General features: G+C 48.7%; 1 protein-coding gene across 2 annotated transcripts in view; it reads left to right on the top strand.

Moving 5' to 3' along the window:
- The window catches only part of LOC135907861 (E3 ubiquitin-protein ligase UHRF1-like), an 84,508-nt gene extending 80,091 nt beyond the window's left edge, over positions 1-4,417 (top strand). For both annotated transcript variants that reach the window (XM_065439615.2, XM_065439616.2), the window contains one exon: positions 2,682-4,417. In XM_065439615.2, the coding sequence (XP_065295687.1) occupies positions 2,682-2,828 (147 nt within the window). In that variant the 3' untranslated portion in view covers positions 2,829-4,417. The remainder of the gene's footprint in view (positions 1-2,681) is intronic.
- The last annotated feature ends 14,383 nt before the right edge of the window (positions 4,418-18,800 follow it).

Here is an 18,800-nt window from a genome sequence, read left to right on the forward strand (position 1 = left end):
ATGGCATATGGTCAGGTTTGTGTTATGGATTAATGCACTGGATTACCAAAAAAAGAAGCAGCGGGAAATCACACGCTGAAAACACCGATAAACATACAGTGCGGCGAAACTCGAGAAGTAATATTGAAACGTCCAAGAATTTAGAATTTAAAAAAAAAACATTGAATCGTCGCGACGGCACATCACAGTCCCTCCCCGTAGGCGTCGAAGCCTCTACAATGAAATTATTTTTGAATAGCTCTGATAGCGCCCACGCAACAATGGTTGCTTGCATACTGTCAAATGCTCATATTCTGCAGCCTAAAGCTCATGGCACGGTGCGAAAACGCGCACGCGGTGAAAGTGAAACAGTACGCGGACAAGCATGCAGACGCGCAGTCGGTCGCTGCGAGTCTGTGTGATCGCTGCATTGAGGCTTCATTCTATTACGCTCCATTTAGTTATAAAAACACTATAAGAACATATTTCACATAGTTTGCTCTCAGCGTTTACCTACCTTTCACGCAAGAAGCCGGTTTGGGAGACTCCATCGCGGCGACCGGGCGCAGTGGCGTTCACTGTACGTATTCGGTAAAGAGACATAGCGTCTGTAAACGATTCTGTGCTTTCAGTTTGCCCAAGATTATTATTTAGACAGTAAAAAACTTCTCTCGTTTCGAAAGTACTTACAGAAATATCCGGGAGAGCTCGCGCGTAGTGTTTTGAGTGAGCGCTGACAGCAAAACCTATGAGGAGCGCGCCACGTGATCCCTCATACTACGCCAGCGAGGCGCTTCCGATAGATGGCGACTCCGTAACTCCTCGCCGCCAATGAAAACCTTAAAACCAGTGGAGATGGCTAAACAACCTTTGAACCCATAACCACACGCGCGCGACGCATGATCCAGTGAACGCGGAGCCACCGCGCCACTCAGCAAAGAGAAAGTGGGGAGTGGCAGTCGCACCGTACTCTTCAATACATGGACTAACACAAGTCGGGGCGAAAATACGAACTTGTAGAAAAAGTGAACAGATGGCGTGGCCAGTCCAGGAGCGCCAGCTTTGCGCTCAGGCGCGAAATTTTGAACGCACGATAGGGAACGTACCGGTACGTCAGTGACACTGTGGGGTGGAAGCGCGATGACGTACTGGTAATGTCCGTGACAGCGAAAGGGTTCAGGACAGAAGTGGCAGACCTACATTTCAGCAACAGTGACAGCCAGTGCATTGAAGTTTACTGAAACTACCTTGAACAGCTAGCTCCTGGTTGTATCTGTACATTGTGCACCACATGTGCTTTTGCTTGTGAGTGAGCAATCTTGTAAATCAGTTCCCAGAAACTTTGTGCATATAAATTTTTTTGGTAAGGCTGCACTGTACCATGATTTTTAATACTCTTGTCAGCTTCACGAATGTTTAGATGTTCAGCCGGCAATCTGCCTTTGCACACACAGGTAATGTTTTATTGCATGCTGACAGCCCCCTTTTTATTGTACTATAAGAGCATCCTCTCTTAACACTTCAACCTTATCCTGATGGACGGGCCGGAGCTAACCCTCTCAGGGATAATTCAATCACTACATGTGCATTCAAATTCTCCATTTTGGTTTGGCGGCACAAATCGCCACCTACTGTTCACTATCAATGTGCTCGCTACACATGGGTGAGTTTTTGTGGAGCAACTTTTGAAAGGCATGTCTACCATAAAAGTTCTAGGCTCTGTGTAAACTTTTCTGTGTTAGGCCTAGGACTTATGGGGCAATCCTCGTAATTGACACTCCTACTCCTGCTGTTGACGTGGTGGGATTCTGAAATCACCTTTGGTGCAAGTCTTGAAGTTCCAGCTGGTTGCAGGCAGAGTCTGCTTACAAGTGCTTAGAGTCTGGTGACCCACTGACTTTCCCTAACCTGAGAGCATGTTCTTTTTTGTTGCTTTTGCCTGAATAATAATTGCTTGCTGCATTTGTGTGGAAGACTATCAATGGGGTACTTTGATTTAGTCAACATAAGGTATGTGGAGAGCAGTGAGCATGCACTGCTAACCACAGAAACAGTACACCTGTGGCTTTTCCCATCCAATCAGACTGTGCGCTCATCTAAAGGATACAGTGGTTGCATGCAGTGAAGTATCCAGGAAAGACCCTATGCTGGGCAGGCTTGATTCAAAGTGAAAAGAGGGTGTGGCTAGTGTAACCTTACTTTTATTCCCAATCTTAGCATACTATCAGTTGCAGTTCGTTTATTCTGGAAGAAAGGTTTATGTTCAAATTGAGTAAGCGCACTACACTGTACATGATGCCTTCAAGGCATGCTACTTGCTTAGCTTACCATGATCACATCAAGGATGGTGAGAAAAAGAATAACACACGACCAGAGTGACTCAACCTGCTGCATAGGCCAGCAAACTTGCCTGTTTTAGCATCACATTAAAACATTGTTTAAGTGTTGCAAGATGCCTGACATCAAGTGGCCATCACCGTGATCTCGTGCGCTTCTCTAAATGTGCGATTCTTTGCTTATGTGCAATGCCATAAGACCAATCAGGTTGTGCTAAAATCTGTAAGGTCAAGAAAGTGTTATGAAAAGGAAAGTTGCCATCCTTTATGGGTTGAGATTGGTGCTTTCTTTAGCATTGGAAGCACTGTGCTCTCGTTCTGTTTAACTATGGTGTGGCTTTTCTGTGTGTGTTCACAACCTTACAGAGCTGTCTACAGAGATCCTTCAAGGCTGAGGTGTTCAGCTGCCCAACATGCCGCCAGGAACTGGGTAACACATACACACTTCTGGTCAACAAGTCCCTGCAGAAAACACTGCAGGCGCTTTTCCCAGGATATGAAAATGGACGATGAGTGGGCCTATATTAGGGCTGTACTTCTGGTGCCTGTGTTGTATCGCTGACCTGTGCCAAGGGCGGTGGTATCTGTGGCTACATTTACTGCAATGACGTGCATTTACTGTAATGCAACACGAAGTCCCATGAAGAAAGCCATCTTTAGTGTAGCATGAAATTAGTGTCATCTTTGAATGTGATGGCAGGACCAGCTTGCTGTTTTTCACTGACTTTTAGCTGGTGTTTTTAGCTTAGTTTTGTGAATGTTAAGATCTTGCTTTTGGCAAAGGCAGTGTTTTATTGTCCCCTTGTTCTGTATACAAATTGGTTTTTGTTAACATGGTACATGTGTTGTTTCAGTATGTTGTGTCTCTGGATGCCTGTTTTATACTCAGTGAATGTTTGCTTTCTAAAGCCCTTTTGCCTTGGATGGATGGTAAAGTCAGAAAGCCACCAAATTTGTTTTATTGGCTATTTTATAGCAAGAAATTCAGTGCATTTGAGAAAAGCCACTGAAAAGGGTCAGTTTGTTTGAAGTTTATTGTTGACACTTAATGATGTTTGGCCTCATACTTAAATAACTGGCACGTATGAAGTGGCGATTGTATTTTCTCTCTGAAGTGTCTACAAGTACAAATTGATAAACAGTGTGTAAGGATAGCCACATGGGCATGTATATGTGAGTGGACTGCTCTGTGGGATTGAGTCTTCAAATTATTTTTTTCTTTTTCCGTACTTCACAGTTTCACCAGAGTTAAGAGTACAACGATGACATGCATTCATTCATCCTAACGCTACTTATAATCTGGGGAAATGCTAAGTTTGCCTTTCCATTTTTGTTTTGTGACATGGCATAACAAGTAGCAAGCAATGTTGCACTGGAGCAAGAAAATTATAGCTTTTGTGTGTTTAGTAGTGTGGAAATATTTGAACCTGAGCTTAACTTTTTAACCATAAATAATGCTTTTACATTGGATGTCATGCTGAATTGCCAGTAACAACCAAAAATCAGTTCAGGTAGCGTATAGCCTGCTAATTGCTTTGTGTAAATCACCAGTATGAGTTATTATGAAATTGTGCTATAGCAAATGGAAAAAAAAAAGACTGCTAATTCATGGTGATGCACAAGGCCTAATCAGTAGTAAATTTTTTTAATGATCCTCCAACAGAAGAAAATACACTTTTGGTGTATGCAACAAGATTATGCAACAGTAGCATAATCATGTCATTGGTGTTGAACCAAGCATGTTGCCATTGCTATAGCAGAATATTTAGCTAGAAAGACTGAAGGCTTCAGCTATGCAGTGTTTGCTGTGCTGATTCTGCAAGATGAATCATGGCATGTAGTCGTCGTAGAGCTCAGTTTGTGAATCAAGTGAATGCGAGTTGGCATGTTTACATTGTTTTCATTATTGAGGTTTAAGCTGCTGAAGGTTTTTGTAACAGTACACTCTTTTGCATTCTTTATATGCTTAGGTGCGCCATAAAATATGACACATGAAATTAAATATAGTGTTTGACAATGGGCTGCATTTTGGTTGCCCCAATATCGACCACAATATTCCTGACTACATGAAAAATAAATTCTTCTCACTTTTTTGTCATCAAGTTTGGTTCTGACTCCTGGTCACAAAAAATGTGTTGCACTGTGGCACATAAAGAAATTGGGGGGTTCATGACAGGTGAAACAAAGCTGCTTCATTGTTATTGTGTCTTCAGTGTGCAAGTATGTGTAGGTTATGGATGCACTATATATTTATGACGCTTAATTTTGTGTTCTTTCTATATTTACTTTTTTAATTATGGGGGCTAAAAATCGCATCATTTTTATAGTCAGTATTCAGGAGGAAATTGGAGTTTTCTTAGAAGCCATTCCATAGTGCTGGTTTGCTGAGGCAATTTTACCAAGGAAAATATCCAGTGATAAAGAGTACTTTATGTATTTCCACAATGCTTTCCAACTCATATATATTTCATTACCCGCTTTGTTTCAGTCATGTATGTACATAATCACCACTCAAAAAGTTTTCTAGCAATAACTTCAGAGGTCTGTGTGAAATTGTACCAGGATTGCTGCCATTTTCTATACCTTAAAGGGACACTAAAGGTTAATATTAAGTCAACGTGGACTGTTGAAATACCATCCTGGAAACCTCGAAACGCTTGTTTCATGCGAAGAAGAGACTTATTTTAAGAGAAAATGCGTTCTGAAGTGTCCGCGTACCTCTAGCGCAGTTCAAACCTCCCGGGGACCCTCTGATCGAGGGGTGGTGACATCATGGTCTCATAGTGTTGCGCCGTCGGTGAGTAAAACGGCGTCCGCAGACGGCGCTACGGCTTTTCTGCGCAAAACGCAAACGCGCGGCCAGAAACAGCCAAGACAGACGTCAGCAGCGCGAAAGCGGAACTAAGGTGGCTAGCGGAAGGGAAAGCGCGCGACGATAAGCTGGTTCTTTATTTTATGGCGCCAACTTTGACGCTCGTTGCAATGGACGACCCTGACAACGACACATTGGCTCGCGATGCTAGGCTCGACTTCAGCGATTTAAGCACTGATGAACGTGACCTGCTGCTGAGGGCTCGCGCTGCCGGCGTCGTTGCGTACTACTACGACGGTAACTGTATGTCATGGCTGTACATAATCGCACATTTGTAGCTTTTCCTTCGTCAAAACCAAATGCCGCAGCCCCGTCTTCGACCTGCAGTTCTTGCGCTTCGGAGAATGCAGGTAAGACCGACGGAACAGCGCTACGGGAAAGCATTGCTTTGAAAGGCACCACACGACTTCAGTAAGTCGGCGTTGAACTCGTAATCCTCTGGAAGAAAGTGCAGCGAGCACACTATGCGATTTTTCGGATCCTTGTCAACGCGCAGTGGCAGAGGTACGGCATTAAACCACTTCGAATGGAGAGGTTCACTCGTTGGCATACAGTGATAAGTAACGTTGGATTCGCCGCTGCGACTGCCCTTGGCCAAGTTCCGCGGACCGTTCGCGCATACCACGACATCACATGGACGTGTCATTCTCGCTGCTTGTTCCAAATGCAAGTTTCGCGAGCCAGCAGAACCACCGCAGCACGACGCGATAACGAAACAACTGAAACTCTCAAAGCGCGTGCGGCGCTGACTCGAGCGAAAACGAAACCTTTCGACCACCCATACTACCGAACGGTAACGTCAAAATGTTATTTTTTCTTAGAATCGAACAGAAGTAGACAAGTAGCATTTTCTTCCATCTTATAACCTAATGAAATGATCTTTTTAATGCAAGTAGTTGAGTACTAGTGACATAAATTATGATGAGGAGTGCCTTCGTCATCGGGCTAGTACCGGAATGTCGCTGGGGGGTCTCAAATCGTGCTATGCATTTACCTCAATTTCTCGGTTACTAAAGCTCTGTTCGCGATTGTATTGACGCCTTAGACGTTCTAGAGCATTGCTTTATCACTTTAACTTGACTTCATAGTAACCTTTAGTGTCCCTTTAAGCTGATTTTCTTGTGCTTATTAGGCCCATGTCATGCAGCCATATCTCAACAGCTATTAATTTGATCGCCTTGAAGAGCCGCCCTAAACTCTTGTCAAACTGAAGGAATTCTGTTGCTGCTGCACAGCAAATCCAGTGGTGATTGACATGTTCCACTGTTATAGCAGCAAGTACTGTAAAACCACCATCCACAGCAACAGATGTGCACTCCTGAAGGCGTCTAGGTAGAAAAATTATAGTAGTAGTAAAAAGCCACATGTTTATTGATGCAAAATTTTATTAATGCTTACTAAATTAATATTAGGATTTGTCATGTTATCAGCGCTTTATGCATTTTTCACAGGCTAAGGGTCCAGAATTGTTTTAAGAGACATTAAAAATTATTATATGTATTTTTCATTACTTCCAGAAATTTCAGTCCAATTGTCTAAACAATGCTTTTCATGTTTCATGCCCATTGAAACATGGTTCTCGAAGAATGGGGGTAGAAAAAAGGCATGTTGGTACTTTCCATGCACTGTTGCATTCTCCAGGGTAGCGTACCCTACTGCTGCCGACAGTTGTTGCGACGCCTGGTTCTTCAACCTCGACCGGCGTTACTATTGGGTAGCGTGGCGTTGTCGGCGCGCTGCAGGCGTCCTGTAGACCATGGCGACCAGGCAAGGACGAGACGATTTCGAGTGCGAAACATGCACGGTTTATTCAATGGTTGGTGAAAAATCAGAAGAGCATGAATGAAGTCAAAAGTACATTGCGTGGCCGTTTAAATAGGCCCCCTAAAATCGTAGGCGAGATCTTGCTCACGTCAACGTAACGTGACAGGCACTGAGTCTGATTGTGGGTGGGCTGCTGATCCCTGTCCCAGGTGACGTTTGCACGTGTTTGACGTCTCTGCCGGCGGCTACACGTGCGTCGCGGGTCGTAGGCGACGTTGGTTCGCGGAAAGCGTTCTCCCCTTGGTCGCACACACAAAGGGGCCTGTCATCACTGCGGAGCTCCTGCCAGACCGGCATCCTCACGAGACAACCATAGCAAATTAGCAATCCATCTTCCGTTTCGGTTGAGCAGGGTCTTTTGAGCATCCTTTTTGCCCGGGGTGATATATGCCGGCCGTAACAGCACTCAGTGACATAAGAATAAAAGTCATTTGTTAGCGACATGGCTTGTGAGAGTTGCAGCACATGCTGCCTGAGCTGCAGGGTGCTTTTGGCTTGGTTCAGCATCATTGGATTGGCTTATCTGGCTAACATTACTGAAAATGTAGGTTGACGAGCAGGTGAGATGTTTTCACTCTAAGTACTCGGCAACCAGATCTTTTGAATTAAATCTCTCTTGGGACATAGGTCAACAAACTCACATAGGAGTCGACTCACTCAGACTACCTGCGAGCCCAGGCAAGTACGAGTCGAATTTAGTACATTGGAGTAGGCGTGAGCCCGAGTGAGTTGAGCTGAGTCGGAGTGGCCATGATGACCAACAGTTTTTTTCAGTCGTACTAAGACCCAAAGCACTAAGACCCAATGTAGTGAAATGCGTGCCTTTATAATGTTAGGACTGAACATAGCTGCAGCTATGAACGTTTTCATTGGAGCATTGTTCTTTAGCATATAATGCTTGGAAAATGCTTTATTTTTGTTGGTATTTAGCAACATATTTATACTCAATGCTGTACATTCCCTTCTTTCATGGCTTGGTGGTGTTATCAGATTGAGTTGTAATGGGTCTGTCAGGCCCAGAGGGCTGAACGTTTTGCCCTCTGGAGGGTGTTGGTTGGGTGACGTTTGTTCCTTTTGTGAGATTGGCCATGCGAAGGACTTGTTCGGCTCCCGGGCATGTGAATATCGACATTACTGGTGTGTTCATCCTAAAGATCATGGAAATGATGAGCATGCAGTCTTCATTATCAGGCTGGTTAATATCTGTGTTGTTACACAGGGTGCCTACCAACCGGTAAAATCGGGAATTCTCAAGGATTTTGAATAGTCTGGAAATACTCAGGCAAAACTCGGGGAATGTGTGCTTCTGTCTGGCAAAATTAGTTGTCATTGTATTGAAAAGGAAGAAAAGTCGCCCTAATGCTGGCTCGAGTAAAAGAGTGGAATCGTACCGAGTCGTCTTTGACGCCGTGTCGTCGGCTGGAGGAGTTTCCAGTGTACAGTCAACGACCGATTTTCCGGACGCCCGATTTTTGGGACATGCCTGATAAGGCGGGCGGCTTCGCGGCACCACCACGTACCCCATGAAGTCAATGTATAAGAACGTCTGAAATTTCGGACGCAAGAACCCTTCGCCGTCCGATTTTCCGGACTTTTTTCCGCGATCGCAAGTCCGAAACGGCAATAATCAAAGCCAACACCACCGTTTTGATTATCTCGCCGCCTCGAACCGGTGCTCGCATGCAGATCCGCTGGCAGCCGTAGCCACCACCGCAGCAAAACGAGGCCTAGCTGCTTCGACGTTCGCTATTAAGGTGCTGGCCGTTCGGTGCTCTGTTTTTATTGAAGGGATTCGCCGCTGTCAGCAATGGCACCGACTCCGCCTCTGTAATCCTCGCGATTGGCTTCGAAGCTTAGCACGGCACGTTGCATAATGCCGGTTCCAGAGAGGCAGCTTCGCCTCAGCACAGCAACATTACGCGGTAAAGCGTGGGAAGAGGCAAATGTCACGGGACACAGTACGTATTCTCTTATACACGCGCACACCCGCCGTCTCCTGTCGCAGTTAAAGCCCCTCCATACACGTTTCCGCCGAGAAAGCGGCGGTGGCGCGTAGATGCAGGGGCTTTAGTCGCAGTACGAGCACCAATATGCCTAATAAGTGTACTGGCAGGCCTTCAGAGCTTTTTCGGACTTGCCTGTGGCGATTTGAGCCCTTAAGGGCAGTAAAAGACATGCATTCATTTTTTTAGGACTGCTCGAATTTTCGGAAGTTTTAGCGGCCCCTAGGGAGTCCAAAAAATCGAACTTGACTGTACAACTGACCAAGAAGATGCTTCAAATGGTCCGTGGGGCGAATGCGCACCGGAACGAGGACGAGAACAGAAAGGACCGTCGCATTGAGGAATGATCGGGAAAAATAAAGAACTGTGCCTCCTCTTCTTTGAAGGAGCTGGAGGTCAAAAAGGAAAGTTGGCTGACGCCGAGATCAGGTGACCCTCATCCAAACCAAAATAAACGTTTTAAAGCAGCGAAACGCAACACTGAGGCGTGCGTGGGCTGAGAGTATGTCAGGACAGTTGAGGCTGACGTTGCAGCGTCTGAGAGAATCTCACTTGTGACAAAGTTTGGGCCTCATACCAATCAGCTTGCTATCAGTTGATAAAAATAGCTCATATTCGAAAGTATTTGCTTCTGTACGCATCTCTTTTTTATTCGTATGTGAGAATGTTCGACTCGATTTGCAATGGGTTTTACCATTTTTTTTCGAAGATTATTGGCCGTGCATTTTACTAACCCCTCCCTTCTGTTTTCTTTTGGAATAAAATAAACACTACTCCTTAATATTCAAACTGGGTGAAGTCGTTTTTTTAAAATTTTTTAAAATGCTTACTAGAGAGTGACAGCATCGGGCGACATGGTGTCAGTCCGTCCTGACATAAAACAGAGTTCTGCGTCACTCGGGGAATTTTGCAAAGACACTTGGAGAGAGAGAGAGAGAAACTTTATTTTGGTTCCTTCAAGGATTTAGCGTCTCGAGGTCTCGGTCGTCTTGGGCGCCGGCGACTTGGAGCCTCTTCCAGCAAGGGTGGGCCCCTATTCCAGGGCTCCACTGAGCCTAGCTACCTCACTAGCGTGCTGCACTAAGGCCCTTTGGGCCGTGAGCTCGCAGCTGGTAAGCCGACTCTCCCATTGCTCCGCACTCGGGTTATTGTGTTGGTGGAATGATTTATTGTGTTTACATTCCCATGTGACATGGTATAGTGTGGGTGTGGCCCCGCACCATGGGCAGGTGTCTCTATATTGTGTTGGGTACATTTTGTTTAGGATGTATAAATTTGGGAAGGAGTTTGTCTGCAATCTGCGCCAACTCGTTGCTTCCTCCTGCGTTAGAGCTTTGTGCGGTGGGGGATATTTGGCTCTCGTCCCTCTGTATAAGTTTAAGATTTCTGTGTATCCTCCCTCACAAGCGTGTGGGTGATACTCCGGGGCGCGCGACTGCTCTGCTCGGAACGTGGTCTCTCGAGCTAGGCTGTCTGCCCTTTCGTTACCCTCTATGCCTGCGTGGGCCGGAATCCAAATTAACTTGTGCGTAACGTTCCTCTCGGCGAAGTTGGCTCCGCCAAGAATTCTGAGGGCGGCTTTGCTAATCCTGCCCCGCGTGTAATTTCTGCACGCTTCCTTCGAGTCTGTTAGGATGTTTAGAGGCCTGCCTGTCCTATATCCTTCTACTGCCGCCAGCGCCACGGCAATTTCTTCGGCCTCCGCTGTGTCGGCTGCCTTTGCCGTCGCACATGTGATCAGATTCCCGTCGCCGTCCACCACCACCGCCGTGGCCATGCGCTTCCCTTCTCGCGGGTACGTGGCAGCATCCGTGTACACCGTGTTCTCTAGTAGCGCGAGTGTCTTTTCCACGTATTCGGCTCGCGCCTGCCTTCTGCTCTCGTGGAGGTTGGGGTCCATGTTCTTAGGTACTGGCCTAACGCTTATTGTTTTAGAGCGCAGCTCTTTGGCGTCCGTTCCTGGGTTTCGCGTCGGCGTTGTCGTCGGCCTCGTAACCAGCTCCGCCCCCCTTTCATCCCCCCAGCGCTAGCAGCGACCGACTGATACCGCTGGATGCCGCTGACGCCGCTAGAGAGTCAAGATAACGTGACTGCATAGAACACCGTCGCCGCCATGCAGAAAGAGGAGGAAAGGGTCCCCCCCCCCCCTGGTTCTTAGCGCTGCGGAAGCGAGGGTATCATATTGTTTGTGTCGGCATCGGCGGCGTTGTCCCTGAAACCAACTCCGCAGCTGGGGTTGACTCACTATCGGCGTCAGCGGCATCAGTCAGTCGCTGCTATCTCTTCCCTCCTCCCTTTATCGTGTTGTCCGCTTGCTGCACGCGCTTCTGCCCCCATCGTTTGCCGCTGGGTGTACACGCCGCCCCCCTCCCACCCCTTCCTGCGAGTCTCCGGTTGTCAAAGCGCCGGCTCGAACTTTGAAGTTGGCGAACTGTGCGCCGCAAAGTTGCCCAACGGCTTGCTGGTAGTAGCTGCCTACTTCGCCCCTACCGCACTCACGAAAGACGTCGTGCACTTCCTGCAACTCGCATTAACCGTCCATCGATCCACACCGATGTTAGTAGTGGGGGACTTTAATGTTGACATAAAGACAAACAGCAATTTCCTAACACTTATGCGGGAGAACATCCCGTTCCTCTCGCTCGTAACGCGTCCCACGGCTGTGACAACCTCGCGAGGCACTTGTATAGATCTCGTCTTTGAGAATCAAGCATTGGTGTACCAAGTCGAACATATATCAGTCTATTTCTCCGACCACAAAGCTTCCTTCATGACTGTCAAGAACTGTTAGTGGAGTCTTTGTTAAAGGAATACGTGTGAAAAATAAAAAAAAAATTCTGTGATAGCGCATACATGTGTTGCTCGATTTCTTTGCCTCAATCTATCGAAAAGGTGAAACAGCTTATTTGCTGCGCTCAAATTTCGCATTAGGAAGTAACGTAATCGTCGGTAATTTTTTTTCTTAAGCAGTCGGGCACGTCTGCGTATCTATCTACGTGTCCACTCGTGTCCCGTCCCAGCCTAGTCAGGAGCGCTCTCCCTGCAGGGGTGCTTTTGAGTCTGGCTTTTTGCGTTTCAAGCAGGGCTTCCGCCAGTTCGCTGAAAGTGTTGCTGATGCCCAGTTGGAGCAGTTTTTCGTTTGAAGTGTTTTTCGGCAGATGGAGAGCCGTTTTGTATGCTTTCCTGATTATCGTGTCCGCCTGTTCCCTCTCTCCTTTGGTCATCGCGTGGTACGGTAGCGAGTAGATGACTCGGCTGACGACCAGGCTGCCGACGAGTTTGAGTGTGTCTTCCTCTTTCATGCCGTATCTTTTTTGGGAGACCCTGTTGATCATCCGGCCCACCTGCTCCGTCACTTTGCTCAGCAGGCTAATGGTGTGGCTGCATTTTCTGCTGCCCTGTAGCCACATGCCCAGGATTTTGATCATATTCTTTTCCGGGATGTTTTGACCATCAAGCGTTACTTCCAGCGTTGCTTGGGTGGGGTGTCTACCTACTCTCAGTAATTCGGATTTTTCTGTGGAGCATACCAGTCCCCTCTCTCTGGTGTACTTTTCGACACAGCGCGCAGCCTCTTGTAGCTTCTCTTGTTTTTCTCCCAGTGAACCTTGCGTGACCCAAACCGTGACGTCGTCCGCGTACAACGCGTGTTGGATGCCCTGAATCTCGCCGAGTCGTTTTGCCAGGCCGATCATCGCCACATTAAATAACACGGGCGATATCACGGAGCCTTGGGGTGTGCCTTTACACGGTGTGGAGAAGGTGTCGCTCCTCAACTCCCCCAGTCCTACCGTTGCCGTTCTGTCGGTTAGGAAGTCCTTGACGTAGTCGTGTACTTTCCTTCCGCAGTTGGTGTTGTTGAGGCCCTCCATTATGGCCACGTGGCTGACGTTGTCGAAGGCGCCTTTGATGTCGAGCGCCATCACAACGTTTTCACCCGCCTTAGGCATTGTGTCGAGTACCTCCTCTTTGAGTTGCAGGAGGACGTCCTGCGTCGATAGGTTGGCCCTGAAGCCATACATGCTGTCAGGGTACCACCTCCCGTTCTCCAGGTGCTGCTGGATCCTTCTGGTGACTATTCTCTCATACAGTTTTCCCAGGCACGACGTAAGCGAGATCGGCCTGAGATTCTCGATCTGTAGTTTCTTGCCCGGCTTGGGTATCATGACCACGACGGCGTGTTTCCATTCCGCCGGTACCTTCCCCTCTTGCCAGAGCGTGTTGAGGTACGACGTCAGCTGATCGACTGCCTCGTCGCTTAGGTTTCTTATGAGCGAGTTTCGAATCTTGTCCGCTCCCGCCGCTGTATTCTTGGTGGCCGCTCTCACGGCCTCGGTGACCCCCTCTCTTGTGATGGGTCGGTCCATTTTCGGGTTTTCCTCACCGAGATAATCTCCTTTGTAACCTTCGATTTGGTCTTTCCCGTAGCATTTTTCTCGGACTTCTTTCAGGAGCTGCTCTTCGGGACCTTCGTACTGGTGGACCAGTCTTTGGATTGATTTGCCGCTTTCGGACTTGTTCATGCTAGGGTCCATTAGGGCCTTGAGGATGCGCCACGTTTTGGCCGTACTTAGGGTCCCGTTCAGCGAGTTGCTAAACTGTTGCCACCCCTGTCTGGCCAGCTGCGTCGCGTACTCCTCCGTCTGCCTAGTGATGTCCGCTATCTTCTTCTTTAGCTTCTTATTTAGCTTTTTTCTTTTCCATCTCTTGGTGAGCCCGCGTCTAGCCTCCCAGAGCCCGAGGAGCCGCTTGTCTACCTCCGGTGTTTGTTCCGTTCTATGTACTTCTTGCGTGTACATTTCCTGAATTTGCTTGAGTTGCTGGCTCCACTCTTCAACCGAGGTAATGTTACCCTTTAGCTGTCGACAGTGTGCTCTAAAGGCGTCCCAATCCGTCAGCCGAGCCGTACCAATTTTCCTCTTGACATTGTCTGCCACCGTGCTGACTCTTATTATGTGGTGGTCGCTGCCAAGGTTTTCGAGCAGGTTTTCCCACTCTGCCTGCTTGGCGCCCCTGATAAAGGTTAGGTCGGGACACGTGTCTGGACTGACGCTGTTTCCCTGTCTAGTCGGCTGGTTTTCATCGGTTAGCAGCTCACACCCGGTGTTTTCTGCCGCCGTGCAGATGCCTCGTCCCTTCTTGTCTTCCTTCTTATAGCCCCAGCGCGGGCTTTTAGCGTTAAAGTCTCCCGCTATGATTAGGGTGTTTTGTCCCGCCAATTTTTTGGCGTCCGCGAAAAGTTTAATAAAGTTTCCTTTTGTCTGTTTAGGTGGGCTGTACAAGTTTACTATGTACGTACTTCTAGCCTTTCTTTTCTTTTTGGGAATTACCTCCGTGATCACGTGTTCTATCTGGGTGTCCTCGATTTCTTTATGCGCTATGGTTACTACTTTGTTACTTACGAGGGTCGCGGTGCGGCCACTCTCCTGGCACGTGTAGCCCCTCAGTGCGGGGGTATTATTGGTTTCCTGTAGCATGATTATATCTGGTGGATTTTCTCGCGTAGATATGAACTGTTGCAGGAGTCCTTGCTTGCGCTTGTACCCTCTGCAGTTCCACTGCCATACTTCTAGTTGGTTTTGTCCTGCCATGTTGCGTTGTTACTGTTGTTGCTTGTACCTTGGGTTTCTGATCCGAATCGCCTGTCATTGTATAGCCTATCCCTGGCGTCATTAGTGGTTTTCTGCGTGTTTTGATTTTTGACGTAGTTACGGAAGCTCTGGTCCTGCAGAGCTATCTTTTGTTGCGTTTGTTGCATCTGATTTTGCATCTGCTGCATTTGGTTTTGCACGCTAGTCATGAAATTCCTGATTTCATCATTAAAGCTTTTCTCCTCTGTGTTTTGCTGCACTGGTGCCACGGCCTGCGGTGGTGGCGTTGGCGTTCTGATCGGCGAGTAGCCCGCTCGTCTGAGCGCTTGCATTTCTTTAATTAGGTCGTCTATCCTCTTTCTGAGTTGTCGCGTTTCTTCTCGGCTTAGCTCGAGTTCGCGTTTGAGACTTTTGTTTTCCTCGCTTAGTTGCCTTTCGGCCGCTGTCTGCGTGTTGTTAGTGTGTGGTCCCGAGTGCGGAGCAAAAAGTGTTTTGGGAGGGCCGGCCCCCCAGCTCACCTTAACGCCGCCGCCGCTCTTCTTTTGCTGTTTTTGCTGCTGCTGCTGGCCCGTGCCGCCCAGGGGTGGATAGGATCCGTCCCGGTTGGACCCTCGGCTCTGGCTCCGGCCCCGGTCGCGGCTCCAGCTCCGTGACCCGCTCCGGTAGGCATTGAAGTTTTGTTGACCCTGGTCCTGTCCCTCGTCTCGGAACCACCTCGGTCTTCTTGCGCCGCCTCTGCTTCGGCTGCGGCTGCGCCTCTGCTGCTGATGTCGCTGGGGACCTCCTCGCAGCTCGCCTGCCGTCTTGAGTCGTTGCTTGCAGTCCCGCGTGCCTGCAACGTGGTCACCCCCGCATATCAGGCATTTGGGCGTGCACTGGTGTTGTTCCGCTGGATTTTGGCAGCCACATTGCTTGCAGGCCTTGGCCTCCGGATTCGGGCAGACGTCCGACCGATGCCCCTGCTGGCAGCATTTGTAGCATACTTGTCTCGTATAGGGCGGTACGGATAGCACCACATCTCTCCACCGTAGTAGAGTACTTGCTTCGGGATTATGGGGCCATCAAATGTGATGACTGCCGTGCTCGACCGTCCCAGCATCCTGGCTGCTAAGATCTTGACTCCTTGCGTTCGGACTCTAAGGTTCGCCTTGAGCTCTTCCGGCGAGGTCCCCGCGTCCACCCCGTGGATGACCCCCCGCAACGTGCCCTCCGGCGCTGCCACGTGTGCGTTGATGGCGTAGCTGCTGTTCCCGAACGTTAGCTGCGTGATGCGCCGTATACGTTGGGCCGCCTCTTCGTTGTCGGTGATTACTATTATGATGTTGGAGCCATTGCGCAGCCTGATGATCAAGTCTTCCGCCTTGCATCCGGATCCGGTGGCCGCGACCACCGCTCGCGCAACCTGGTGTGTCTGCAAGCTCTTGACTGCAAGTCCCCTCGGCCTGAGCACTATCTTTAAATCGTCCTTCGGGAGCGGAGGCAGTCTCCTCCGCGGCAGCCCCTCTCCTTCTCCTCGCTTCGGCGCAGCTGGCGCGCCGCCTGTGATCTTTTCGTCGCCTAGGGAATTTCTGTTCCCTAGCGCCGTTCCCGCCAAAACTTGGCTGCTCGATCCTTTGCCGTCTTGCTGGCGCCTCTTCTGTCTCCTGGACATGGCGATCTCCCATTCCGGGTCCACGTCGTTATTGCTTTCTGCCTGTGGTCTTCCTGTCGTTGGGGTGCTGCCTTTCGGGGCTTGGGTGCCTGCCGCGGGCCCGCTTCGATCTTGCACGAGGACGGGCTCGGTGGCTTCGTGAAAATCTTCCTCCATGGTTTCTTGGGTTTCCGCCATGAAACCTGTCGGTCCTCTCGTCGATGATTGCTCAAAGTTGAAGTTGGGTATTCGGGACTTCGCTCCGGGTCGTCTCTACCTCGGGCCGAGGCCGGGAAGCCCGCGGAGCCCCGCTCTCGTGCTAGGTCTCGTTAGGCCTACCGTCCGGCCGACCACGGGGGAAATTCAAAGTCCGATAAAATCCAAAATATTGGACCCACCGGTTTGAATTTGGGGTCCTCGTGGTCCTCTTCAGTACCGGCGTCGATCCCAGACAAAATTTTGGTGGTCCAATAGGGTTTGACGGGTCAGAAAGTCCAAAAACTGCGGAGTGCATGTGACACGCATCCGCTCGCCTCGGCTTCTTCTTCTTCCAAGACACTTGGAGAAAACATGGAAATCTCGGGGAATTTGGAAATGTCAGCTTGGTAGACACCCTGATTGGACATTAGTGCTTTTGCATTCACCATTCATAAAAAGTGTTTCAGTGTCTTCAGAATCTTTGTACACGTCCATCGTGACACTCGATTTCGGACGGTCAGGGGCAGCACCTGCTTGTCGCGTTGTCTGCTCCCTTTTCCCCAAAGAAAGCGGCACAGGCGCAGATTGCTACGTCGCAGACTGACACAATATGCACATTAGCTCATGCGAACTGCGCATTCAGCCAGGTGTACCTGGGGCGCATTGTGTGTTTCCTTATGTTAACGCTGCACCAGATGTTGGCCGACGCTGTTGCTGGTATATGTTGATAGCGATGGTCTCTTAGGACATTAATGTCAAGAAATCACCTACGGACAACTTTTACAACTTTTCATTGGCCCAACCGGGAGCGCCTGCTTGAAATCTGAACAATAATGAAACGCTGCGCTTCACAGAGGACACAGATGCTAAGTAACGACAATGTTGCACGCAAGATGTCTGTGCGGTATATAACACCGCTCTACCTTCAGTGCGCACATCGAGCGAGCTTTCAGTGTCGCTGTTGATGACTTCACGATAAGAATGAAAAAGGTGACGGGTGGAATTTTTGAAGAGCATTTGTCCATAACTGTAAGCAATGTAAGAGCTGCAGAAGACGCATCAAATGTGCCAGTCCATGTGTCTCTGTTTGTGGTATCTGTGAGATGTTATAAAACGTTCGGAGAAAAGTAACGTAGAAGTATTCGATCAATTTCGCGTAATTACTGAATTACGTCGAGCAGTAATTGGTAATTGTAATCAGTTACATTTTTGAATGAAGAATGAAGATGCAGTGGTGGCGTAGAGGTAGAGCATTCGCCTCGCGTGCAAGAGGACCGTGGTTCGAATTCCGGTGCCGCGCAATCTTCACCGGATTAAAAAAAAAAGAAACAATCCGCGTGTTGATAAAATTGCATAAATAGGCCTGGGGTGCGGCCTGATCCTGGTGACCAGAACCGGTAACGCACTCCCTCACCAGAGCCGGATTGGCCACCCTGGTGCAGTACTTAGCCACAACCTCCTATATGACTACAACAATCAAACCCCCGCCCTCAGTCCCCAGCAGCTGCGAAGCAACTGACCACGGCGGCGGTCAGACCTGCGACGCAGCAGAGGGTGCTAAGAATCCCTGGTTCCGGACAGGCCGCCATTGGAATCTGAACCTGGCAACGTCTAACGCTAGAACGTTATCTAGTGAGGCGAGTCTAGTAGTGCTATTGGAGGAATTAGAGTGCAGTAAATGGGATATAATAGAGCTCAGTGAAGTTAGGAGGCCAAAAGAAGCATATACAGTGCTAAAAAGCGGGCACGTCCTGTGCTACAGGGGCTTAGCGGAGAGAAGAGAACTAGGAGTCGGATTCCTGATTAATAAGAATATAGCTGGTAACATACAGGAATTCTATAGCATTAACGAGAGGGTGGTAGGTCTTGTTGTGAAACTTAATAAGAGGTACAAAATGAAGATTGTAGAAGTCTACGCCCCTACATCCAGTCATGATGACCAAGAAGTGGGAAGCTTCTATGAAAACGTCGAATCGGCGATGGGTAAAGTCAAAGGTAGTGACTACAGTGACGGGGCCCGGTACTTTAACATCAGCACTGCATGCAGTGATGGGGCCCGTCACTTTAACAACAGTGTAGCTACGACGTCCCCGTCGCTACAGTGTTTAGCAACACTGTAGCGACGGGGACGTCACTATAACGATGTCGTATTAGGGGCGAGCATAGAGTTTCGTACAACTATGGGAGCGAGGATTTGCGGAGTCGCCATATGTCGGAAGCGCCTCACTTGCGTAGTCTGAGGGATAAGGCGGCGTGCTCCGCATAGGTTTGGCTATCGGCGCCAAATAAAGGTACTACGCGGGAGCCCTCCTGGACACTTTTGCGAGTACTCTCGAAAGGACAGAAGTATTTTACCTTTAAAATAAT

This window comes from Dermacentor albipictus, chromosome 1 (assembly GCF_038994185.2).
Source record: "Dermacentor albipictus isolate Rhodes 1998 colony chromosome 1, USDA_Dalb.pri_finalv2, whole genome shotgun sequence".
Classification (NCBI taxonomy): domain Eukaryota; kingdom Metazoa; phylum Arthropoda; class Arachnida; order Ixodida; family Ixodidae; genus Dermacentor; species Dermacentor albipictus.